The sequence below is a fragment of the Doryrhamphus excisus genome, chromosome 16 (assembly GCF_030265055.1).
Source record: "Doryrhamphus excisus isolate RoL2022-K1 chromosome 16, RoL_Dexc_1.0, whole genome shotgun sequence".
Taxonomy (NCBI): Eukaryota; Metazoa; Chordata; class Actinopteri; order Syngnathiformes; family Syngnathidae; genus Doryrhamphus; species Doryrhamphus excisus.
The window spans coordinates 16,138,973-16,166,589 of record NC_080481.1 but is presented as its reverse complement, the minus strand read 5'-3'; the positions used below and the strand labels follow the sequence as shown (position 1 = coordinate 16,166,589).

At 36.7% G+C, this 27,617-nt stretch overlaps 2 protein-coding genes across 16 annotated transcripts in view; both read left to right on the top strand.

The window, feature by feature from the left end:
* The first annotated feature begins 598 nt into the window (after positions 1–598).
* LOC131104858 (abl interactor 2-like) lies at positions 599–23,353 on the top strand. Of its 14 annotated transcripts, XM_058052448.1 has the most exons (12): positions 599–781; positions 4,345–4,512; positions 4,589–4,765; positions 7,594–7,611; positions 10,700–10,803; positions 12,036–12,182; positions 15,110–15,234; positions 15,412–15,612; positions 16,192–16,356; positions 18,697–18,780; positions 19,422–19,601; positions 21,284–23,353. In XM_058052448.1, the coding sequence occupies exons 1-12, from the start codon at positions 665–667 to the stop codon at positions 21,457–21,459; spliced, it is 1,662 nt and encodes a 553-aa protein (XP_057908431.1). In that variant the 5' UTR covers positions 599–664; the 3' UTR covers positions 21,460–23,353. The 14 variants fall into 14 exon arrangements, with proteins under 14 accessions (XP_057908431.1, XP_057908434.1, XP_057908432.1 ...); XM_058052451.1 differs by lacking the exon at positions 12,036–12,182; XM_058052449.1 differs by lacking the exon at positions 7,594–7,611 and having other exon boundaries at positions 600–781.
* Positions 23,354–24,740: 1,387 nt separating this feature from the next.
* Positions 24,741–27,617, top strand: part of LOC131104485 (collagen alpha-1(XVIII) chain-like) — a 36,658-nt gene continuing 33,781 nt past the window's right edge. Inside the window, exons 1-2 of one of the 2 annotated variants that reach the window (XM_058051716.1) lie at positions 25,535–25,557; positions 25,749–25,823. In XM_058051716.1, coding sequence (XP_057907699.1) covers positions 25,808–25,823 — 16 coding nt within the window. In that variant the 5' untranslated portion in view covers positions 25,535–25,557; positions 25,749–25,807. Of the gene's footprint in view, positions 25,558–25,748; positions 25,824–27,617 lie in introns of both variants that reach the window. The other variant, XM_058051715.1, reaches the window with a different exon arrangement.

Here is a 27,617-nt window from a genome sequence, read left to right as displayed (position 1 = left end):
AATTAATTAAAATTTAAATGTGAAAAATGCCAACGAAATTATACATATTTATTTCTAGGAAATAATGCCATTAAAACACTACTTAAAATAAAAATGTACCTGATTGCTTTGTAATTAATTAAAAATTAAATTTAACTACTACAGTTGACAAATGTTTTTTAATTTTTAATTAATTAAAATTAAAATGTGAAAAATGCCAACAAAATTATGCATATTTCTTTCTAGGAAATAATGCCATTAAAACACTACTTAAAATAAAAATGTACCTGATTACTTTGTAATTAATTTAAATGTGAAAAATGGCAATGAAATTAAATGTATTTATTTCTAGGAAATAATGCCATTAAAACACTACTTAAAATAAAAATGTACCTGATTGTTTTGTAATAAATTTAAATGTGAAAAATGGCAATGAAATTATATATATTTATTTCTAGGAAATAATGCCATTAAAGCACTATTTCAATATAACAGTCAAAACCACCTATTAACCTAAATTCGTCAGCGCTTTGGCAACTCTTTCATGTTTTCAGGGCATTATGACGTCATCGCTACGTCACGTCCCCAACACACCCTCAGCAAGCCGGGCGACAGCTTGCAGTACCGCACGCAACCGCCAGAGTCGCCATAGAGTCCACGCTTGCCCAGCTAAAAAGATGTGAAAATGGCGGAGCTACAAATGCTTCTGGAGGAGGAAATTCCAGCGGGACGAAGCGCTCTGCTGGATAGTTTTACCAATTTGGAACGAGTCGCCGAGTATTGCGAGAACAACTATGTCCAGGCGAGTTTAACTGTCATAAAATGTGACCAATTTCTGGTCAATTTCGCAAACGGAGGGGCGAAGTGCTGCTTTGCTAGCTGTTGCTAGTTTTCTAGATATGGATGCCTTGTTATCAAGCTAACATGATGGGATCACTTGTTAGCAAGCTAACCGTCCGTTATTATAAAAAAATGACATTCTCCACGTCCCGGAGAATGTGGGTGTGTTAACTGCTCTTGTTGTCTCATTCGCGTGGCGTGTGTGTCTTTTACACACGCCGTGGGCTAGCCAAGGTAGCTTGCAGCTACCTAATATCAACTACGTTTCGCACTACTAAAACTGACGTGATTACGGTAATCAAATTTACCTTGCCACTAATACTAGTTATGCATGGTATTACGGTGAGAGATGATAAGCAACATGAATCGGCAGGGGCTAATAACTGTCATGGCTGATTTATGGTCTTGTGTCCAAGCGCACTGCGATTCGCCGTGCATTGTTTTGTCTATTTTTTATAACCTTAAATGTTCATTTAAAATCCATAACAATATTTTTTTTAATTTAATGACAGTGAAGTTATTGCAACGTGAAGGCCTGCCAGTGTTGCGTTTTTGTGTATCGGAATGTCGGGTTATCTTGTGCGGCAGGTGAAATCTCAAGTGTTGCATGTGGGAATTCTGAAATCCTGGAAAAGCTTGTCAGACAGGTTTCCCAGTGCTTCCACTGATTTTTTTTATTCTGTTTTTTTTTGTGTGTATTTTGTTGCCAATCCGGAATTCTCCAATTAGATTTGATGATTTATACAGTTTTAGAATAAGAGTAATTAACAAAGGACTCAAGATTGCTTTTTTTTTTACAAGAAAAAAAATATAAAAACACCATTGGCAGCAGGCATATGTGACAAACAGTCTATCTTTCATAATTATGAGTTAAATTGCATAAATAGTTATACATTTCCATTAAAAGGCAGAAGAACTGTGAGGCTCCGCTTTCATGTCTGGACTTGAACTGAAAAGATCAAGCAAGCGTTTGGGCTTTTTTTATTATTTTTTTTATTTTTTTTAGCGTTTTTTTATTAGTATGAACTTTTATTGTTAGTTTTTCTTTTTTTTTTCATTTTCCCAAAATTTTAATATATAATTTTAATATATAATAATATAATATAATATTGTTCCTATAATATTTTTGACTTAATTCTCGAAAAGCAACCTAATTTTCCCAAAATTTCAAAATATTTTTTCCCATTAAAGAAAATGTAGTTTTCTAACTTTATTGTTAGTTTTTCAATTTTTTTTAATTTTCCAAACATTTTAATATATAATTTTAATATATAATAATATAATATTGTTCCTATAATATTTTTGACTTAATTCTCAAAAAGCAACCTAATTTTCCCCAAAATTTCAAAATAGTTTTTTTTCCCATAAAAGAAAATGTAGTTTTACTAACTTTTATTGTTAGTTTTTCAATTTTTTTTCATTTTCCAAACATTATAATATATAATTTTAATATATAATAATTTAATATAATATTGTTCCTATAATATTTTTGACTTAATTCTCGAAAAGCAACCTAATTTTCCCAAAATTTCAAAATAAATTTTTTTCCCATAAAAGAAAATGTAGTTTTACTAACTTTTATTGTTAGTTTTTCAATTTGTTTTCATTTTCCAAACATTATAATATATAATTTTAATATATAATAATTTAATATAATATTGTTCCTATAATATTTTTGACTTAATTCTCAAAAGGCAACCTAATTTTCCCAAAATTTCAAAATATTTTTTTTCCCATAAAAGAAAATGTAGTTTTACTAACTTTTATTTTTAGTTTTTCATTTTTTTTTCATTTTCCAAACTTTTTAAAATATAATTTTAATATATAATATTATAATATAATAATATAATATTGTTCCTATAATATTTTTGACTTAATTCTCGAAAAGCAACCTAATTTTCCCAAAATTTCAAAATAGTTTTTTTCCCATAAAAGAAAATGTAGTTTTACTAACTTTTATTGTTAGTTTTTCAAATTTTTTTTCATTGTCCAAACATTTTAATATATAATTTTAATATATAATAATATAATATTGTTCCTATAATATTTTTGACTTAATTCTCGAAAAGCAACCTAATTTTCCCAAAATTTCAAAATAAATTTTTTCCCATAAAAGAAAATGTAGTTTTACTAACTTTTATTGTTAGTTTTTCATTTTTTTCATTTTCCAAACATTTTAATATATAATTTTAATATATAATAATATAATATTGTTCCTATAATATTTTTGACTTAATTCTGGAAAAGCAACCTAATTTTCCCAAAATTTCAAAATAAATTTTTTCCCATAAAAGAAAATGTAGTTTTACTAACTTTTATTGTTAGTTTTTCATTTTTTTCATTTTCCAAACATTTTAATATATAATTTTAATATATAATAATATAATATTGTTCCTATAATATTTTTGACTTAATTCTCGAAAAGCAACCTAATTTTCCCAAATTTTCAAAATAATTTTTTTTCCCATAAAAGAAAATGTAGCTTTAATACTTTAATAATAACTTTAATATTTCAATGTTAATTAATTTTATCATTGTTTTTGTATTTTATGCATATATTCCGCTAATGGAAGTTTCCTTCAATGGCAATTATTCTTTTGACCCTCGGCCCCCACCGTAGTTTGGTGGCATGGTAACTCCATAGCCACAAGCTGAACCAAATATTGGTCGCAGGCGCAGGCAACGCTGCAAACGCTGCAAATGACGTCGTATAGCGGCCTGTCACGATTCGGCGAATCGGAGCGCCACGATGCGGCCATCCGATATATGCGAGGGAAATTTAATGGAAATGCATTGGAACGGGACTGGAGATTTTGTCCGAAATAGGCGAAATCCGTTATAAAAAATCCGATATATGCAATGAATTTTTATTGGAAATGCATTACAGAAAAATCGGTTCTTTTTTATCTGTCCGTTGTGAGCGAATTTCCGATATATCCGAGTCCGATATATCCGAGGTTTACTGTATCCCTCTCTGCATCGGAGAACTGTAGATGATGCGTTCAATGACCGTCAAAAAAAGTAGTACCAATCACAGCTTGCATTAAACATAAAAAAACTGTGATAGTTACACAATTGGGGCGGCACGGCGGTCGAGTGGTTAGCGCGCAGACCTCACAGCTAGGAGACCCGAGTTCAATTCCACCCTCGGCCATCTCTGTGTGGAGTTTGCATGTTCTCCCCGTGCATGCGTGGGTTTTCTATGGGTACTCCGATTTCCTCCCACATTCCAAAAAAAACATGCTAGGTTAATTAGCGCTCCAAATTGTCCATAGGTATGAATGTGAGTGTGAATGGTTGTTTGTCTATATGTGCCCTGTGATTGGCTGGCCACCAGTCCAGGGTGTACCCCGCCTCTCGCCCGAAGACAGCTGGGATAGGCTCCAGCACCCCCGCGACCCTCGTGAGGATAAGCGGTAGAAAATGAATGAATGAGTTACACAATTGTAATAAAATATTTACTGTAATATTATTGATTTCTATGTTGTATGTATTAAAAAAACAAAATGTCCGTCTGCTCCACAGTCTCCAGACAAGCAGCGAGCGCTGGAGGAGACCAAGAACTACACCACCCAGTCCCTGGCCAGCGTGGCATACCTGATCAACACGCTGGCCAACAATGTCCTGCAGATGCTGGACATCCAGGCTTCGCAGCTCCGCCGCATGGAGTCTTCCATCAACCACATCTCTCAGGTGGGCGTTGCCGACACGCACCTCCAGCCACGTGGAGGTGTGTGAGAACCTTAAGAACATCCGTCTCTGTTCTCAGACGGTGGATATTCACAAGGAGAAGGTGGCCAGACGGGAGATCGGCATCCTGACCACTAATAAGAACACGTCACGCACGCACAAGATCATCGCCCCCGCCAATCCGGAGAGGCCCGTGCGCTACATCCGCAAGCCCATCGATTACAGCCTGCTGGATGACATGGGACACGGAGTCAAGGTAAAAGTCGCGCTTGTGACGTACATCCTATGTTACAACCTATTTTTATTATTACAGTGTTCCATACCAAAGTACTGTAATATTTTTCCCATAGGAAGTAAATCAAAATACAGTAATCCTTCATATATTGCAGTGAATTTCCGCTACACAGTATTCTTTATTTATAAGTGTCATATTTGTACTTGGAGCACAAACAACCAGTTTCCGATCTTCTAAATATTAGAGTCCTCTAGACATGAAATAACACCCCTATAGTCATCCTTACATTCATTCATTTATTCATTTTCTACCGCTTTTCCTCACGAGCGTCGCGGCGGGTGCTGGAGCCTATCCCAGCTGTCTTCGGGCGAGAGGCGGGGTCCACTCTGGACTGGTCGCCAACCAATCACAGGGCACATATAGACAAACAACCATTCACACTCACATTCATACCTATGGACAATTTGGAGACGCTAATTAACCTAGCATGTTTTTGGCAAACTGTGTGGTAAACTCCACACAGGGTGGAATCAAACTCGGGTCTCCTAGCTGTGTGGCCTGCGTGCTAACCACTTACCCACTGTGCAGCCCCTCCAGCGTGACAGTCCTTAATCAATTTATACATAAAATTAGCTTAAATGCAAATGTGCTAACTTTGGTATATTAACAATGCTTGCATGCTAACTGTTAGCAAGGTTATACCTAAAGAAGTGTTACAAAGTTAACATTTTGTTAGCATGCTAACACCTAAAATGAACACACTATGCAAGGTTATACCGTTTGAATATAGAATATATAGAAAATTAATGAATAAATGAACCTTCTAAATGTGTTTTTTAACATTATTAGAGCTCTCTAGACATGAAGTAGCACCCCTATAGTCACATATACACTCCTATAATTCATTATTTATGACATTACACAACTCTTTTTGCTTGAGACCCGAGTTCAATTCCACCCTCGGCCATCTCTGTGTGGAGTTTGCATGTTCTCCCCGTGCATGCGTGGGTTTTCTCCCGGTACTCCGGTTTCCTCCCACATTCCAAAAACATGCTAGGTTAATTAGCGACTCCAAATTGTCCATAGGTATGAATGTGAGTGTGAATGGTTGTTTGTCTATATGTGCCCTGTGATTGGCTGGCCACCAGTCCAGGGTGTACCCCGCCTCTCGCTCAAAGACAGCTGGGATAGGCTCCAGCACCCCCGCGACCCTTGTGAGGATAAGCCCTAGAAAATGAATGAATGAATGAACCTTCTAAATGTTTTTTTTAACATTATTAGAGCTCTCCAGACATGAAGTAGCACCCCTATAGTCACTGATACACTCCTATAATTCATTATTCATGACATTACACAACTCTTTTGCTTGAGACCCGAGTTCAATTCCACCCTCGGCCATCTCTGTGTGGAGTTTGAATGAATGAAAATGAATGAATGAATGAATAATATTAATATGAGGCTGCACGGGGTACGAGTGGTTAGCACGCAGGCTTCACAGCTAGGAGACCCGAGTTCAATTCCACCAATTGCATGTTCTCCCCGTGCATGCGTGGGTTTTCTCCGGGTACTCCGGTTTCCTCCCACATTCCAAAAACATGCTAGGTTAATTAGCGACTCCAAACTGTCCATATGTATGAATGTGAGTGTGAATGGTTGTTTGAATTAATTTTACGACTAATAAGCCATATTCAACCACAAAAACGGCATGATTTAGGAGTATATTTTTGGGAAAACCTCATCTCTATTAGTACCATAATATTCCAAATGCAACATTTTATTACGCACAATATTGTACGATAACCGAATAGTACGAAAACCGGGTTTGAAACCGGAGGTTCTACTATATGAACAGGATGTACCGTGAGCTCTTACTGTACTGATACACATGTGTCGGATTTGTTTGGCTGAATGACCCGTCAAAGTCTGATGATTGACTTTTCAATGTCAAATTGAGCGGAATTAAGCTTCTTGTTCCTGATGCCTTTTGTTTCATCTTCCATATTCAATGCTTCTATTAAGATGATGATTATGCAAGCTTGTTTTTGATGACCTGCAAATACCATACGTGTGATTAGACCAGGGGTGGGCAAACCTTTTGACTCGCGGGCCGCATTGATATGACAAAATATACCGGGGGGGGGCAGACTATATAACAGTAACAGTCCACCTGGTATTATTGTATCTGTAAAATTGTCATGCAATCTGCTATTATTATTTATTATTTTATATTTATATTTAAATATTTTAAAAATAATAAAATATTATAGTAATTACAATAAAATTAAAATAATAAATATTATATTATTATTATGTAAAATATGCAAATATAACAATAATATTATATATAATTAATATAACAATTAGCATTACTATAATAATTATAATAATCATAATAGTTCTAATAATTATTATAATAATCATAATAGTTCTAATAATAATTATAATAATATAATAATCTAATAATAATAAAAATAATAATAATAATAATTATTATTATTATTATGTGCTTGTGTCCCTTTTTTCAGGAGCACTTTGTAAACAACAGACCATGTCAAAAAACGAAATTGATAAAACCATCGAAAAGGTTGGCTCAGGCCATGATGCCAGGTTGTATGTTGAGTTTAAATGAAATACTTTGGAAAGATTGGGCGGGCCGTATTCAAACACTTGGCGGGCCGGATGTGGCCCCCGGGCCGTAGTTTGCCCACCCCTGGATTAGACGCCTGAAATGAATTCCATTGTTTTCTTCTCTTCTATTGCACACTAATATGCTGATTTCTTCTCTCTCTTTCTCTCTCTCTCTCTTTTTATCTGCTTGCCTTTTGTTTATTATTTGTAATCAACTGTAGTGGTTGCAAAGGTTTAAGGTAAGATTTTCATAGCTCGCCCCTCGCAAAAGGAAGAGGGTTTGATTTCTGGATTTTTATTTGTTGTTTCTTGTGGCTTGCTGTGAAAGTATTGATTTGATTTTTTTTTTTTTTTTAAAGGAAGAGTTTGACATTTTGTAAAATGAAGTTATTGGCGAAAGGCTCCAGACAAATTTAAGTCAAGTTGACATTTTGGAAGGGTTTAAAATGTCCAACTAATCCTTTGATTAGTGGTCAGTGTCCCTGATATGATATATTATATACTGTTTGGAATTATGTTGTACATTTGTGTAAGTGAATGGTAAATTAAGATTGGTTCGTCTTTTTTTTTTTCCTATTTACCTCCCTGCATCCTTTTTCAAAATGTTTTTATACCGTACTTACAAGGCAAATGCGTCTTGTGAAGGTGTTCGCTCAAGGTGGGCGTCCATCTGTCTCTCATTCTCTGTACTAGCTTCGTCAATTGTTGTCTTAAAGCAGGGGTCTCAAAGTCAATTTACTTGGGGGGCCACTGGAACTCGGGTCTGTGTGAGACTGGGCCGCATCAGGTTTTCCAAAAAAAAAAAAAAAAAAAAACGTATTTATCAAAAACAAAATTTTTTTAAAAACTTTGCTTTGGTTCCAATTTTCTACAATAAAAGCGCTGATAAAACATTCCACTGTTCTCAAATATCTTACTTTTTATTTTTCTACACAAAATAAGATGAAAAATAAATAGCACTTCAAACATTGTTAGCACGCCGCCATATAAGCAAAGGTTTGGGTTGCCTTCAAAAGCATCACGTAACTTTCAAAAGGCACATTTGCAGCAAATTTTCCAGGATTTCCCAGCACACTTCAGGGCTCTACGTTAAAAACAAAAATTACTTGCCCATGGGGAATCCTTAAGGTGAGAACTACTTGCCCGAACTTGCCCCATGTAAAATGAAAAGTGCCATAATGATATCATATATCAATATATGCTGATAATTCATCAGATAATAGTACTGATGCATTGTATTTGGAGGAATGTCTGAAAATTTGTGGAGATGTATGTTAACATGGCAAGCCATGCTACCTTACACATCGTAGTCGTAGTAAGCAGTGATATTTATAAGTTGTTCACCACAATGAAACATTTGACACATTTATGTACTAGTAAAGTGTTTTTAATCCAGAAAAAATGCTCAATGATCAAACAATAATTTGTGAAGCAAAGGTGAGAAAAATACACAGAGAAATGGAAGCGCTAGATTTTGTAGCTTGTGCAAAATCAGCACTTGGTATTGGATCTAATGGGCGGTGTTTCATTGTGACCACTTCAAATTGTCACAGCAACGTGATTCACTCACCTTTGCCATCATTTGATTTGCTGCCGCTAATAAAATACTTGTTTAGGAGGCACTGTTTCATCACTTTTTGGTGTTTTCCTTCAGAAGTTGTTGAAGAATTAGACGATGTTGGCAGGGACGCCATGATAGATGTTTTCCTAGTAAAACGATCGCTGATTGGTTGATCGCGAACAAGAACGGGTGTGGGTAAAACGCGGATTGTGGATTACGGACCGCGGTCTAAATAAACGATTCTGATTGGTCCATTTCAAGATTTGCAAGGATTGGTTTGCAAATTACCACCGGAATTACGCAGTCCGTGTTTTACCAACACCCAACAAGAACCGCTTTAAAAAAAAACTCTTGGCAGTACGGCATGCTAAAGTGCACTTGCCCGACGGGAATATTAATGATTGGATTTACTTGCCCGAATTTTGTTTTAACTTGCCCCGGGCCATCGGTACAACGTTATTGTCGAGCCCTGCACTTTAAATGCAGCAAATTGTGAGTGATAATATCCACTCATGTTTTTCTTTCGACCACACATAATAAAAGTTGTTGCAATGTTCGGCGTGTCCCTGAAGGCATCTCGTGTTCTTGTGCGTGCCCTGGTGCGCATGCGGCAATTACACTAAAAAGTAACGCAATTAATTAAATATATGTATTGTATTCAATTTATAAATTAGTCATTTTTATTGCAAATGTTGATCCAAAAATCTGAGAAGGCTGTATATCCTCTAAATCAGGGGTCTCAAACTCAATTTACTTGGGGGCCACTGGAGCTAGGGTCTGGGTGAGACTGGGCCGCATCAGGTTTTCCAAAAAAAACACATTTATTAAAAAAATATATATTTTTTTAAACTTTGCTTTGGTTCCAATTTTCTATAAGAAAAGCTCTGATAAAGCATCCCACTGTTCTCAAATATTTAACTTTTTATTTTTCTACACAAAATAAGATGAAAAATAAACAAATCAAGAATAAAGAAAATCAATCAATCAGTAATAAATAAATAAATATAATAATAATAATAATAAAACGGCAAATAATAAAAACTTAAGAAACCACATATAGTTGCCGGGTAGACATTATTTTTGTCATATTAAAATGAACAAAGCATTATTAGAGCCCTGTAGACATGACAAAACACGACTATAGTCACATTTATACTCTTTTTATTTACAACATATTGCGCAACTGCAGGGTCCTGAGACACATGCTAACTCACAAACTAGAGAGCTAGCGACCTAAACGGTAGCCTTCAAGTTATTTCCTTTCAACTTAAATAGCCAAAAACTTACCACTTCCACACGGATAGGGAGGATAACTATTAACAGTTATTTAAACTTTAACATGAACATTAATCAAACGTAATAATTTTTTCTGGGTACATGATACCATACAGCATCCATATCAAACTTGCGCGGGCCGCACTAACATTAAACTTTCATATCAAGGCGTGTTTGAGACCCCTGTCTTAAACCTTCCTCGTAGCTGTGAACATCCAGCAGCAACACAACGGTTTGGCATAGCTACAATTTTGAACCCAGTTGACGATCTACCTGGAGATTCCCCCAGTACGTCACTTCCTGAAATGACTATAAATGGAATTTTTCTGAATTTACCATTCACTTAGAAAATTTTGAACAACGTAGAACATAATCACAAATAATATACAATATTACATATTTAAGCTAAGTTGAAGAAACATGTCAGGGATCCTTTTTTTAATGTTTGTTCTCCTGCTGTGAAATTTCACCACACTTGTCCGTCCGCCCAGGCCAGCGCTCAGAGCATGAAAGCAGGAGGAGGCGGACTCCCTCGCACGAACCCCCCGACACAGAAGCCCCCCAGCCCACCCGTCAGCGGGAAGGGGACCCTTGGGTATGTAAGCTGCGTGTTTGCGGGCCACAAGGTTGACACAGATGTCAAGTCGCTTGTGTTGTTGATGAGTGAATGAGAATTATTTGTTTTTACCAGTACCAGTTTTAAATGTAAAAATCAGCAGGTTTTCTCTGTTTTTGTTGTGCTCGTTGATTGTCCGTAATCCCTGCGGGAAAATACTGTTTACTCGGGGGACTTTCCTGAAGCAACGTTTTTGTCTTTCTGTGTGTGTGTGTGTGTGTGTGTGTTTTTTTTTCCTGACATTACAAATCGTACCTCGGATTCGTGCGCGACTATGTCCCGTCTCCGTAGTGACTTTTCCAAGCTGTGGTTTTTGTGTCTTTTGTCTCTCTGCAAGCAGCATGTAATAATCACGGCTAAACCTCCATGATGGATCCTCTGCCACAGTCTTTGGCTAAAGACTGACATCTTATTTTTAGTTACATTTTTTCTGCTTTTACCGTATGTGTGTGTGTGTGTGACCGTGACCCAGCTTGCCCACTCCTGGCTGCCCCATATATCCCATAGCAACATTTTGCCATGGCAACCATGCTCAGCCTCAGAGATAGGTGGCCTTGCTCATGCTATCACTTGACTCTTAAGTCCAGATCACGTGTCAATCAATCAATCAATCAAACCTGTTAAAGATATCGAGGATAAAATCTGTGCCTTTTTTTGTTGTTGTTTTTGGACTAATATTGTTCAGGACACGAGAGAACGAGTATTTCTATTGTTAGTCAAATAACTGCGAGCTGGCAATGTAGTGCGGTATGCCAGACCAGCTTTTCCCTGGCGAGTGCTCGAGCTTTCCGATGAGCTCGCCCGTGCGAGAAAAGCTCTCGCTTGATGAGAAGGCACCATCTGCCGGATTGCATGTAGAAATCTCAGGAATTTAAGGAATTTTCAGATGCTTTTCCAAGGAAAATGCTGTTATATTTGGATAATAGATAGGAATAGCTTGCGTTTTTTAGCTCAACGGCACTGTTAGCATTACATTGGTTAGCTTTAGCGTGAATGTGACCCTGGCACGAGAGTGCTCCATGCACCCGGCCGTTGCCACCTGTGGATTCGCCCCCACCAAGCCCCCCCCCCCCTCCCCCAACGTTCCACCTGTCATTCCCCATTTTTAAGTTTTAAGTTTGCACTTGTTTGTTTCCTACTCTTCCCCCTTCCCCTCTCCTACAATTCTCTGTGGATGCCCCCACCCCCTCAACTTCCTGACCCTCTCACAGGCGGCACTCCCCCTATAGGACGCTTGAACCGGTGCGTCCTCCTGTTGTCCCTAACGACTACGTCTCGAGCCCGACGCGCAACTCGGCGCATCCCCTGCAGAGCCCAGCACGCACTGCGTCGGTTAATCAGAGGAACCGCACGTACAGGTACCCCCTCCCAACCCCCCCCAGCATGCCTCACTTACACTCCTGAACAAAATCGGAAGTCGGATTCACAAGAAAATCCCCCCCCAAAAAAAAGCGGAGCAGAGAAAATCGGCCCTCAAATGAGAAAAGTCCTTGCATGCATACATAGGCATAGGCAAACAACCATTCACACTCTCATTCATACCTATGGACAATTTGGAGTCGCTAATTAACCTAGCATGTTTTTGGAAGGCGAAAACCCACGCACGCACAGGAAGAACATGCAAACTCCATACAGGGATGCCCCAGCGGGAAATCGAACCCAGGTCTCCTTGCTGTGTTCGGTCCGTGCTAACCACTCGTACACCGTGCAGCCCCGCAGACGGCATCATATTGTATTATTATATATATCATATGTATTTATTTGGTCTCTAAAAATGTTCTTAGACTTGTGGTTGCTCACTCGATAGACTTAAATATAAAAGCCGAGAAAGCCTTTTCGCCTTCGCCATTAGCCTTTAGCGACAGTGTGAATCTCATAACGGGACGTTAAAGACCGATTTTAGCAGGGATAGTAAGAAACCGATTCAGGTTTAAATGCGGTTTTCAATTAACTGAATACTGTATTTGTTTCTCTTGCTCCCTTTTCTTCTTCTTGTATCTCGATGCCTTACTTACAGTCCGGTATGAGGATTTTGCTCCGGAGTGTACGTCTTGAACGCAGCCTGTGTTGCCTTCCCTCCTCTCCCCTTCCTCCCTATTTTGCACTTAAACTTGACCCACCGCTGATGACCTTTGACCCCTGTCTACTCTTTATTCCCCACCGGGTAAAAAAACCCTGTAGAGGTCAGGGCAATGTAAAGACACTCGTAATGTTGGTCTGACATTAATTAAAGAGACGCCGTCTCCACCGTCCTGCCCCAAGACCAATCTCTTATTTTGGATAATGGTACTTGTGGGATAACAGTTTGATTCCAGTAAAGTATTCGGCCAATCAGGTAGCTTCTCTCCGCTGCACAGCATCCATCCTCGTCATCTCACTTCAACTCTGCTTCCTTGCCCATCACGTCTTTGTCCTTGTGTGCTGGCGTTGCCAGGTGTCTCTGTACTATGTCAACAATATAACAGCCCGTGCAAACTGACAAGATGGCGGCACACGTCTGTGTTTCTCCGACGCGGTCGGTGACGAAAACCGCTCCAGTAACTAAAAAAAGGAGGCGTATTTCTTACTCTGAACGTATTTTCACCTTTCAATAGGATTCACCAGGCACACCTTGTGAAACGTGGACTATGCTTCCACGTTTCTTGCGTAGCGTGACATACACGACCCAAAAAAAAAAAAAAAAAAGAATCTAAGCCCCCGGACTGTAAAAGCTGTGATTTGGGTGCGTGTAGTACATTATTTAGAGCAGGGGTCTCAAACACGAGGCCCGCGGGCCAAATGTGGCACGCAGGACACTAGTTTGAGGCCCCCGCCTTGATATGAAAGTTTAATGTTAGTGCGGCCCGCGCAAGTTTGATATGGATGCTGTATGGTATCATGTACCCAGAAAAAATTATTACATTGATTTAATGTTCATGTTAAAGGTTAAATAACTGTTAATAGTTATCCTCCCTATCCGTGTGGAAGTGGTAAGTTTTTGGCTATTTAAGTTGAAAGGAAATAACTTGAAGGCTACCGTTTAGGTCGCTAGCTCTCTAGTTTGCGAGTTAGCATGTGTCTCAAGACCCTGCAGTTGCGCAATATGTTGTAAATCAGGGGTCTCAGTCATGCAGCCTGAGGGCCAAATGTGGCCCACAGGACACTAGTTTGAGGCCCCCAACTTGATATGAAAGTTTAATGTTAGTGCGCCCCCCCCCCCCCCCCCCCCCGCGCAAGTTTGATATGGATGCTGTATGGTATCATGTACCCAGAAAAAATTATTACGTTTGATTAATATTCATGTTAAAGGTTAAATAACTGTTAATAGTTATCCTCCCTATCCGTGTGGAAGTGGTAAGTTTTTGGCTATTTAAGTTGAAAGGAAATAAACTACCGTTAGGCTACCGTTTAGGTCGCTAGCTCTCTAGTTTGCGAGTTAGCATGTGTCTCAAGACCCTGCAGTTGCGCAATATGTTGTAAATAAAAAGAGTATAAATGTGACTATAGTCGTGTTTTGTCACGTCTACAGGGCTCTAATAATGCTTTGTTCATTTTAATATGAAAAATATAATTTGTCTATCCACCAACTATATGTGGTTTCTTAAGTTTGTATTATTTGCCGTTTTATTATTATTATTATTATATTTATTTATTTATTACTGATTGATTTTCTTTATTCTTGATTTGTTTGTTTATTTTTCATCTTATTTTGTGTAGAAAAATAAAAAGTAAGATATTTGAGAACAGTGGAATGTTATATCAGGAACCAAAGCAAAGTTTTTAAAAAATTTTTGTTTTTAATAAATGTGTTTTTTTTTTGGTTTTTTTTTGAAAACCTGATGCGGCCCAGTCTCACCCAGACCCGAGCTCCAGTGGCCCCCAAGTAAATTGACTTTGAGACCCCTGAGTTAGAGGATATACAGCCTTCTCTGATTTTTGGATCAACATTTGCAATAAAAATGACTAATTTATAAATTGAATACAATAAATGTATTAAATTAATTATGTTACTTTTTAGTGTAAATGTTCTTATGCGCACCAGGGCACGCATAAGAACGCGAGATGCCTTCAGGGACACGCTGAACATCGCAACAACTTTTATTATGCATGTTATGTGTGGTCGAAAGAAAAACATCGTCCAAGTCGGACGCACAATTTGCTGCATTTAAAGTGTGCTGGAAAATTTGCTGCAAATGTGCCTTTTTTAAAGTTACGTGATGCTTTTGAAGGCAACCCAAACCTTTGCTTATGTGGCGGCGTGCTAACAATGTTTGAAGCGCTGACATGTTTACTGACCCACCACCAGCAGCGGCAGCAGCGGAGGCAGCCACCCCAGCAGCAGTCGCAGCAGCAGCCGGGAGAACAGCGGCAGCGGAAGCGTGGGAGTGCCAATTGCCGTGCCAACCCCGGCCCCGCCCACCGCCTTTCCAGGTAATATGATTGACGTCTGCCGCGACTCACTAAATTGCTTCGCGTCAAGCTTGTTGATAGAAAATGGTCGATGACCCGCGAATGATCCCCGAGTATCGTAGCGCTTTCCCCCTCCCCCTCACTTTTCTTTCTCCTCTTCTTCCTCTCTCTCTCACCTTGTTTCCACACCTCCGTCAGCCCCAGCTCCATCCAACACAACTAAGCAAACGCCCAACACTACCACCACCCCTGGCCCTCTGCCCGCTGTTCTCGATGGTCCCCACCAGGCCTCTAACCCTTCTGTTGAGATCCCGCATGTACCCCCGCCCCCTCCCCAGCTCCCCACTTCCACAGCCCTCACTGGCACCGGAGCCGCCACTTGCGGCAACCCCGCACAAGGTAAGTAAATGTGGAAAAAAAGCCCACCCATCTGCTCATCGACGGGCTTGTGCTCCATATGCAGACGCGTATAGTTCAATGTAATCAGAAAATTCATTTCTTCTAATGACGGCCATTTGTAGTAGAAGCTCTGTGGAGCGTTGATGTTGCATGCCTGGAGAATCGCACTTTCCATCCAGCTGTCTTGCCATCGGGGTGGGCGATACTGCACATTCTCATGTCGATGCGATACCAAGCCAATGCAGGACTGCTGATACGGATACTTTTTACTTGAACATTCTTCAATGATTGTGCTAAAAATGTTTGTACTTTAATTTAATGAACGGGATTGTAATCAGACACAGACAAGAAGATGCTGATATTCATTCGATACGGACACTATCCTTGGTATCAATATCGATTATTTCCATCAATCTGCTGCCCCCCCCACGTGTCATAGTGATGTGTTGCGCATGAGCATCAGAATTGAACCATCCTGTGTTCACTTGTTCACTTTGTTGTGTGTGTGATCATCATTTGACTTCAACAAGGATGAGACTAAAATGAGCTTTGCTGCCTCCTGGCGGCGTCTCCTTGCAGGTGCGCCTCAGTTTTTCAGCATGAACCGCCCGGCGCAGCCGCCTCAGAACGCCCACGTGGGGGGGTCACTGCCTTACCGCCGGCCCTCATCTGTAACTGGGCAGCCTAACGTGGCCCCCAACCAGAACCAGCTCAACGGGGGGCCACACTTTGCCCAGAATCAAGGTATAAAATACATTGTATATAGTTAGTGTGTGTGTGTGTGTGTATAGTAGTATGAATTTGAAGTTTTGGGTCAAAATGGCGTTCTCCTGGTGCGTGTGTGGGCACCATCAAATACAAATAGACGGTGTGGACATTGAAAGGGTGAACGAAAATAAATTTCTGGGGATCACAATAGATGAAAATATGATCTGGAAACCTCATATTACAAATATACAACATAAGGTGGCCAGAAATATTTCAATATTTGTTCTCAATCAGAAATCACTCCACACTCTTTATTGCTCTCTGGTTCTACCATATCTTACTTATTGTGTGGAAATATGGGCTAATAACTATAAAAGCAATCTTCACTTGCTAAATGCACTGCAAAAAAGGTCAGTAAGGATAATTCATAATGGCGCCTACAGAGAACATACTAACTCCTTATTTCTAAAATCACAAATACTTCAACTTGCTGATATAGTTCATCTTCAAACAGCTAAAATAATGCATAAGGCTAAAAATAACCAATTAACTAAAAATGTCATCCAATACTTCTCTACAAGAGAGGAGAAATATGATCTCAGGGAAGAACTACATTTGAAACACTTATATGCTAGGACTATGTTAGCGTTAGCATAGCATTTCAGTAAAATAAAATAATAAATAAATACTAAGAAATAATACTATTATTAATAATAAGAAATATAAAATAAAAAATTAAATTAAAAATAAAAAATAAAACCAATAAAATAAAGTAAATAAATACTTAAATTATATTGGGAAAGCAGGAAGTGAACAAATGCTTCTCTACAAGAGAGGAGAAATATGATCTCAGGGAAGAACTACATTTGAAAACACTTATATGCTAGGACTACGTTAGCGTTAGCATAGCATTTCAGTAAAACAAAATAATAAATAAATACTAATAAATAATACTACTACTATTAATAATAATAATAAAAAATATAAAATGAAAAACGAAAAAATAAAAAAGGGGAAAAAAATAATTAATTAATTAAATAAATAAAACAAATAAAATAAAGTAAAAAATACTTAAATTATATTGGGAAAGCAGGAAGTGAACAAATACTTCTCTACAAGAGAGGATAAATATGATCTCAGGGAAGAACTACATTTGAAACACTTATATGCTAGGACTACGTTAGCGTTAGCATAGCATTTCAGTCAAATAAAATAATAAATAAATACTAATAAATAATAATACTATTAATAACAATGATAAAAATATAAAATTAAAAAATTAAAAATTAAAAAATTTAATTAAATTAAAAATAAAAAAATAAAACAAATAAAATAAAGTTAAAAATACTTCAATTATATTGGGAAAGCAGGAAGTGAACAAATACTTCTCTACAAGAGAGGATAAATATGATCTCAGGGAAGAACTACATTTGAAACACTTATATGCTAGGACTACGTTAGCGTTAGCATAGCATTTCAGTCAAATAAAATAATAAATAAATAATAATAAATAATAATACTATTAATAACAATGATAAAAATATAAAATTAAAAAATTAAAAATTAAAAATTTTTATTAAATTAAAAATAAAAAAATAAAACAAATAAAATAAAGTTAAAAATACTTCAATTATATTGGGAAAGCAGGAAGTGAACAAATACTTCTCTACAAGAGAGGAGAAATATGATCTCAGGGAAGAACTACATTTGAAACACTTATATGCTAGGACTACGTTAGCGTTAGCATAGCATTTCAGTAAAATAAAATAATAAATTAATAATAATAATAATAATAACAATAATAATGAATTAAAAATGTTAAAAAATTAAAAATAAAAAAATAAAGTTAAAAAATACTTAAATTATATTGGGAAAGCAGGAAGTGAACAAATACTTCTCTACAAGAGAGGAGAAATATGATGTCAAGGAAGAACTACATTTGAAACACTTATATGCTAGGACTACGTTAGCATAGTATTTCAGTAAAATAAAATAATAAATAAATTAATTATTTATAATAATAATAATAATAATAATGAATTTAAAATAAAAAAATAATTAAAAATTTAATTAAAAATAAAACTAATAAAATAAAGTAAAACAAATACTTAAATTATATTGGAAAAGCAGGAAGTGAACAAATGTAACAGTTACTGATCATAAAAGTACCAGATGGAGGGGTAGGATTTAATAAGCTTTGCTTCTTCCTACTCCTTTTGGACATGTGGAACTGGGAACTGATTATGGGATGCACTCAATTGTAATCTGATGCATGTTCAAATGATATTAAACCATTACCATTACCAATGACTTTCGGCCTAACCACACCCCTTTCCCTCCCATGTCTGCATCGACACGCTTTTTGGCACTTGGCAGGACCGCTTGCGCCCCCTCCCCCTTCCATGCAGATCACCCCTCAGCTGCCCCTGATGGGCTTTGTGGCCCGGGTTCAGGAGACCAGTAAGTGGTTTTAGCTCCTTGTGCATGGCTGCCATTGTCAACACCGTCATCTTCTCGGTAACGTCCGTGTCCCACAACTTACAAATTAACCTCAAACGACCAGCATCTGACTAAGACTCGAAATGAAACTCGTCCTTTAGATCAGTGGTTCTCAAATGGTGGATTTGGCCGCCATTTTGAGTGGATTTGTGGGGAAGACTTCGAGGTGTACGCTATATATTTCTGGGCAACTTTGTCAAGCTCTAGCGGGAGAGAAAGGCCAACATGGGGACACACAGCTGCAGATATCTGCTGGAGAAGACCGGTGACATAAAGAGAGCGACTTTCGGGTGGGGGGTGGGGGGTAATGGTGGGTTCCGCGGCCAAACAAGTTGAGAACCACTGATTTCGATGTCACGCCGTGTCATGTCTTCCTTTGCTTTCAACATGAATCGGAGGACGTGATATTTGATTCCGGTTTTTAAAGCATGCCTGCGTGTCCATCACTGTGAGGAATGTTCTCCTTGGTCCTTCCTCGGAAAAACAGCATGGAGTTGTCCTCTTCTTACTCGCATGGGAATGCCAAATCCGTCATCTGTCATCTCAGTTCTACTTGATTTCTGTTAATTAATTTTTTGTTTTTTCCTTTGGCCTCGCGCTAGTATCAGACGTGCCGCCCCCGCCCCCGGACGAGCCGGTGTTCGAGGAGCCGACACCTCCCCCTCCCCCACCGGAGGACTACGACGACGATGAAGACGATGAGGAGTCGGCGGTGGTGGAGTACAGCGACCCGTACGCAGAAGAGGACCCGCCCTGGGCGCCACGCACCTACATGGAGAAAGGTCCGCATTTACTCTGTAGGGCAGGGGTCTCAAACTCAATTTACTTGGGGGGGGGCACTGGAGCTCGCATCTGGGTGAGACTGGGCCGCATCAGGTTTTCCAAAAAAAAAAAAAAACACATTTATTAAAAACAAAAAAAAATTAAATTTAAATTAAAGGTTTGGGTTGCCTTCAAAAGCATCACGTAACTTTCAAAAGGCACATTTGCAGCAAATTTTCTGGGATTTCCCAACACACTTTAAATGCAGCAAATTGTGCGTCCGACTTGGACGATGTTTTTCTTTCGACCACACATAACATGCATAATAAAAGTTGTTGCGATGTTCGGCGTGTCCCTGAAGGCATCTCGCGTTCTTGTGCGTGCCCTGGTGCGCATGCGGCAATTACACTAAAAAGTAACATAATTAATTTAATACATTTATTGTATTCAATTTATAAATTAGTCATTTTTATTGCAAATGTTGATCCAAAAATCAGAGAAGGCTGTATATCCTCTAAATCAGGGGGGTCTCAAACTCAATTTACTTGGGGGGCCACTGGAGCTCGGGTCTGGGTGAGACTGGGCCGCATCAGGTTTTCCAAAAAAAAAAAACGCATTTATTAAAAACAATAAAATTTTAAAAAACTTCGCTTTGGTTCTAATTTTCTACAATAAAAGCTCTGATAAAACATTCCACTGTTCTCAAATATCTTACTTTTTATTTTTCTACACAAAATAAGATGAAAAATAAATAAACAAATCAAGAATAAAGAAAATCAATCAATCAGTAATAAAAAAATATAATAATAATAATAATAATAATAATAATAAAACAGGCAAATAATAAAAACTTAAGAAACCACATATAGTTGGTGGGTAGACAAATTATTTTTTTCAGATTAATATTAACAAAGCATTATTAGAGCCCTGTAGACATGACAAAACACGACTATAGTCACATTTATACTCTTTTTATTTACAACATATTGCGCAACTGCAGCATCTTGAGACACATGCTAACTCGCAAACTAGAGAGCTAGCGACCTAAACGGTAGCCTTCAAGTTATTTCCTTGAAACTTAAATAGCCAAAAACTTACCACTTCCACACGGATAGGGAGGATAACTATTAACAGTTATTTAACCTTTAACATGAACATTAATCAAACGTAATAATTTTTTCTGGGTACATGATACCATACAGCATCCATATCAAACTTAAATTAAACTTTCATATCAAAGCGGGGGCCTCAAACTAGCGTCCTGCGGGCCACATTTGGCCCGCGGGCCGCGTGTTTGAGACCCCTGTCTTAAACCGTCCTCGTAGCTGTGAACATGAAGGCTAAACGGTAGCCTTCAAGTTATTTCCTTTAAACTTAAATAGCCAAAATCTTACCACTTCCACACGGATAGGGAGGATAACTATTAACAGTTATTTAACCTTTAACATGAACATGAATCAAACGTAATAATTTTTTCTGGGTACATGATACAGCATCCATATCAAACTTGCGCGGGCCGCACTAACATTCAAGGCGGGGGCCTCAAACTAGTGTCCTGGGGCCGCGTGTTTGAGACCCCTGCTGTATGGGGGTCGACAGTGTAGCTTTTAGTAGTTAATTTTTCAGTATGTTGGTGAGAATTCGCACCCCGTGTAAAGTTTGGTAGCGACTAACCCCCGTTTCCGCACCGTCCGTCCCACAGTGGTGGCCATCTACGACTACACCCGCGACAAAGAGGATGAGTTGTCGTTCCAGGAGGGCGCCATCATCTACGTGATCAAGAAGAACGACGACGGCTGGTTCGAGGGCGTGATGAACGGCACCACGGGCCTCTTCCCCGGAAATTACGTGGAGTCCATCATGCACTACGCTGACTGAGCACCGCCCCCTCGAGGAGCAGGTAGCGAATGGAGGAGGAGGAGAGGACGAGGAGGAGAGGACGAGGCTAAAAGGTCAAAGACTTTGAATGGACAGAGCATGATCACCTCTGGGATGGCACATAAGACAAGAAAGCGGACGCCGTCGTCGCCACGTGAAAACCACTACTTTTCCCCCCGCCGACTTTGTGTTGCGTTCAAGTTGCTCTCATTTTGATAACACGCCATCATATTTATTTTTAGGAAGATTTCCCCCGTCGCAGCTTTACGAGAAGGCAAAAGCATTCCACTCGACATTTCTCCCCGGACGAGCGGGAAACGCAACCGTAGCGATGACACGTGGTCACGTGACACACGCCACATGGAGGCGGGTCAGAGAAAGTGCTGGATTTCCGATTCGAGTTTTGCTTCTGGAAGGTAACATGACCCTCAAAGCAGTTACATGATCCATGACATGTTTGGACACATAGGAAACAATATTTAACCCCAACAATATTAATTAATATTAATAACAATATTAATAAGACGTTGTGATATTCTGGTCCGTCTGTGTCAGTAGTCACTATAATGTTAGGTGAGACACACAAGCACCAGTTGCAACCGCCGGAACAACAGGCTTTTATCATAGGTTTGAATTATCTCACAACAAGCACAATAAAACTCTACAGCTGACACCCCCCCCCCCCAGCACCAGAACACTTTTACAGCAACACACATACCAGCACAAGTCTTATTTTGCTCATTAAGTATATTATATCGGGTATTAGGAGTGTAAAGGTGACTATAGGGGTGTTAGTCCTTGTCTAGAGGGCTCTAATAATGTTAAAAACCGTATTTAACCCAATCGTACAAAGCAATGATTGCTTCAGTAAACAGAAAGCCCAGCACAGATTCCTCTCGGAAAATATGCAGCGCACTTGAACGCCTCATGAGAGCACAGCGCCACGCTTGAAAGGCTGGAATCTGTCTATAGTGTCCCAACTCTTAAAGAACCACGATCCAAGTCGCCCAACACGTAGCCAAGACATATTTTGTGCGAAGGAAATCCTATGAAAGCCAAGGTTCCAATGAGAATGTGAACTCGATGCAATAAGTCAGCATTTCCTTTGTGTCCAGGCTTTTGGTCACCTGATGGGAAAGGTCGCTGGGTTGCGGTGTTTTGTTTTTTTTTTTTCTCCCTTTCCTTTGGGTTTGGTGTTCCTGAAATGAATTTCCAGAGTGGTACGTGTCGTCTTGAAGGAAGAAGAATTTAAAAAAAAATAACGTCTTAATATTTTTAGACATGGTGTGACTTAAAAAAAAAAAAAAAAAAATTTCATATGCATCATTTCAAAGTCACGTGTGCCATATGGGAGGCGTGTTTCCGGGCTTTTTTTTTTTTTTTTTAAACCGAAAAGCACACGCATTTGTGATGAAATATAGACGAATGAAGATGATTGACAGGTGTCGAGTCCTCCAGGCGGGATTTCTTGGTGTTGAATTTGGTTTTAACCCTGGCAAAGCCTCCAATCAGCAGTTTTAGGGGTGCATCATCTCAAATATGCTTGGCTGTTGTCCGCTATCAGTAAGACCAGAAACTTTATTTTCCAGAAAGAAAAAAAAAAAAAAACAATTCCAGTGGGTCTGTATTTGAGTCTTGCATGCCATTGTTATCTGTGCTGTCCCCCAGAACCTCGAGAGAGACTCAGTTCTGACCCCGCCCTCATCCAAAGAGATTGTTCAGGTGCTTTCTAGCCTGCGGGGAAGAGATGAGTTGTCTCGTAGCGTCATTGTTGTCAGCAGGCGGTCATGTGACAAGTCCATAACGCCATTGTGTTGCACATTTGAAGTGGAATTGCAGAAGTATCATATTTGTAAAAATCCAGAGAACAAAGACAATAAAGATATAAGATTGACTTGCTAGCGTCGCGGTGTTTATTAGCAGAAGCATGTGCAGACAGGGTAATGACAAGGGCATGTCTTGGCAGTGTGCTGCTTTTCTACCCGCCACTCACGCGCGATGCAAACTGCCACTCTGTGTTTAGTAAAGAAGCTAGGAATTAGTCGCGTCGTTTTTTTTTTTCTTTAATTACATTCTCTGTTTTAATCATGTAGTATGTGGATTTGACATCTTTGATGGTGAACTTGTCTCCCTGTGGAATGCAGGTCTGCACGCTTCAGGCGTGTCTGAACACAGGAGGACTCTCGTGTTTGGTTTTGATGTGCTTGGAATCCACATCAAACATTTCTAGTTGGGGGAGGGTTCATCGGGCCAAATATCAATATCCATGGTTTAGACCCAGGGGGACTTTGGTTGTTTGGACCTCCCCCCCAAAAAATCAAAATTCAAAATCATAGCATTAACTTTTATTATTGTCTACTGCCCACCACACTTTTTTGTGAATAGGAAATCTTGTGACACACATATGCACTTCATTAGTTTTAATATTTGTGTATTTAATTATCATTGTCTATAGTTTTAAGGTATTTTTTAATTTATAAAAATATCTCAATAAATTATATATTTCATTGGAATTTTCTAGTAGTATTTTAATAAATTTTAAAAGAATATAAAATGTTATTTTAATTTAATGTATTTGCTGAAATATTTATATTTATTTGGAATTTTCTAAATAGTATTTTAATAAATTTTAAAAGACTATAAAAATGTTTTTAATTTAATGTATTTGCTGAAATATTTTTTTATATTTGTTTGGAATTTTCTAAACAGTATTTTAATCAATTTTAAAATAATATAAATGTATTTTAATTTAATGTATTTGCTGAAATATTTTTTATATTTGTTTGGCATTTTCTAAGTAGTGTTTTAATCAATTTTAAAAGAGTATTAAAATATTTTAATGTATTTGCTGAAATATTTTTTATATTTGTTTGGAATTTTCTAAACAGTATTTTAATAGATTTTAAAAGAATATAAAATTTATTTTAATTTAATGTATTAGCTGAAATATTTATATTTGTTTGGAATTTTCTAAACAGTATTTTTAATCAATTTTAAAATAATATAAAATTTTATTTAATGTATTAGCTGAAATATTTATATTTGTTTGGAATTTTCTAAATAGTAAATTTTAAAAGAATATAAAATGTATTTTAATTTAATGTATTTGCTAAAATATTTTTATAGTTGTTATATCTAATTTATATTTTTACTAGTATTTAATTTTAATAACCCTAATTATTTTTGCTAGTTTCTAAAATAAATATTAAATATATTTTTAATGTAATATTTGTGTTTACATTTGCGAATTAAAATGAAGGGTTTTTTTTAAGCAAGTTATTCAATATTAAAAACAAACCTATTTATATTTAATTTGAATGATTTTATATTATATGCTAACGATATTAACATGAGTAATTAAAATTATTTTTTGGGAAATAAATATATAACCAACTAATTTTAATCTTTGTGTAATACATGATTAAATATTAGGTGTAGGTGTAGGTATAAGTGTCGATAAAGCTGGCCTTATGTTTACCTGGTATCGAATCGACACAAAAAAGAGCAGTATCGCCCACCCTTACCTGCCTGGAGGAGGAGGAGGAGGAGGAGACTTCCGGCCGCACGTGAAGACGACGTCAACGGTTTTCAGAATAAAGGCGTATGGGGGTTTTTTGTGGCTTAAATTGATGATGGTTTTGGGCTACTTTCTCCACTTTTCAGCTTCCTGTTAGCAATTTTAACGTTTCCGTTCCTGTAAAATTCAGCTTTTATGCGTCGAACACGACGTGTAGACCTCATCATGAACTAGCTTGTCGCTAGTGCGACTTTGCTTTGAAAAACCCAGCAAAGGAAGTTACCGAATGGCTCCACCTTGCGGCGCACATCACCAACACAGGTTCAAAAGAAACGTCCCTGTCTCTGGCTGTGATTTATTTCTCCCCAGAAGCCGTCCAACTGTCAGGCTGGGGATGATCACACGTCCTCTTCCGGGTTTGTGACAGGATATCCTCCTTTTTTTTAACTTGTTTTTTTTCTCTCCATCTTTGAGAAGAAGCTGTGCTAAAATGTGTGGACGCAGCAGGTGGTTGACCCTGCAGACCTCCATCATTTTTCTGCTGCTGCTGGAGGTCGAACAGATGTACGGCCAGTACACAGGTAAATTATATATTCATAAAGTTACTCTTATAATTTTTTGGGGGGGGGCATACTTTACCATTGAATTGTATGGTCCATACACTAATTCCACTTAATCTTGTATGCATTTTTTGCATGCAATCCCTGAACCCTTTTGGACCCTTTTTGTGTGTGTGTGTGTGTGTGCGCACACATGTGTGTTCTTGTTCCAGATGTTGTGTAGCTCATCACTTAGGATTCCACTCCAACATCCCATACAGCTGGAAGGTGCATGGTGGCTTTTGCAGGTTGGGATCTGCGGTTCTTGCTCAGATTTTCCCTTCTCGGGGGCTTGTCTGTACCACACACACACACACATACACACACACACATACACACACACGCAGTGCATGTTTAGATTGTGTTTGAAAGGCATTCTGGGACATGTGGGAGCTTGAAAGGATGAGGCAAGTTCTTGGCTCAGAAGGTCAACAGATGAGGAACGTGTCCTATTAGAAGTACATGCTATGATTTCATCGTTTTTTTTTTTTTAATAATTGAAACCATTTTTAAATTTTATTAATATTTCTGGATTTACATGATTCTAAATCATATATAATTTTAAATTCAGTTTTAAAGACTTTTAAAAATATTGAAAATATTAAATATTTAAAAACAAATTTGAAAATATTAAATATTTTCAAAAAAATTTGAAAATATTAAATATTTTCAAAAACATTTTAAATATTAAATATTTAAAAAAACATTTTAAATATTAAATTTAAAAAAATTAAATTTTTAAACTTAAAAATATTACATTTTTAAAAGTCTGCAAAACTGAATTAAATATATACATGATTTTAATGTTTTAAATATTATTTTAAAAAATATTAAAAAAAAATTGATAGAATTAAAACGTTTTAATTTAGTGTACATAATATCCATATTTATACATTTTTTTTCATTGTAGTTTCTACATAAATATATAGAACAAATATAACAGAAGTATATGCTATGATTTCATGTTTTTTTAAATAATTGAAACCATTTTTAAATTATTAATATTTCTGGATTTACATGATTCTAAATCATGTATATTTTAAATTCAGTTTTAAAGACTCTTAAAAATATTGAAAATATTAAATATTTTCAATTTTTTTTGAAAATATTAAATATTAAAAAATATTTTAAATATTAAATAAAAAAATAAAATGTTTAAACTTTTAAAAATATTACATTTTGAAAAGTCTGCAAAACTGAATTAAATATATACATGATTTTAATGTTTTAAATATTATTTTAAAAAATATTTTAAAAAATATATTTTTTTAAAATTTTAATAGAATTAAAACGTTTTAATTTAGTGTACATACTATCCATATTTATACATTTTTTTTCATTCTAGTTTCTACATAAATATATAGAACAAATATAACAGAAGTATATGCGATGATTTCATCGTTTTTTTTAAATAATTGAAACCATTTTTAAATTGTATTAATATTTCTGGATTTACATGATTCTAAATCATGTATATTTTAAATTCAGTTTTAAAGACTTTTGAAAAAAATTGAAAATATTAAATATTTAAAAACAAATTTGAAAATATTAAATATTTTCAAAAAAATTGAAAATATTAAATATTAAAAAAAACATTTTAAATATTAAATAAAAAATAAACTTTTAAAAATATTACATTTTTAAAAGTCTGCAAAACTGAATTAAATATATACATGATTTTGATGTTTTAAATATTATTTTAATTTTTTTTTTTTTAAATATATTTTTAAAAAATTTTAATAGAATTAAAACGTTTTAATTTAGTGTACATAATATCCATATTTATACAATTTTTTCATTCTAGTTTCTACATAAATATATAGAACAAATATAACAGAAGTATATGCTATGATTTCATGGTTTTTAATAATTGAAACCATTTTTAAATTTTATTAATATTTCTGGATTTACATGATTCTAAATCATGTATATTTTAAATTCAGTTTTAAAGACTTTTAAAAATATTGAAAATATTAAATATTTAAAAACAAATTTGAAAATATTAAATATTTTCAAAAAATTTTGAAAATCTTAAATATTAA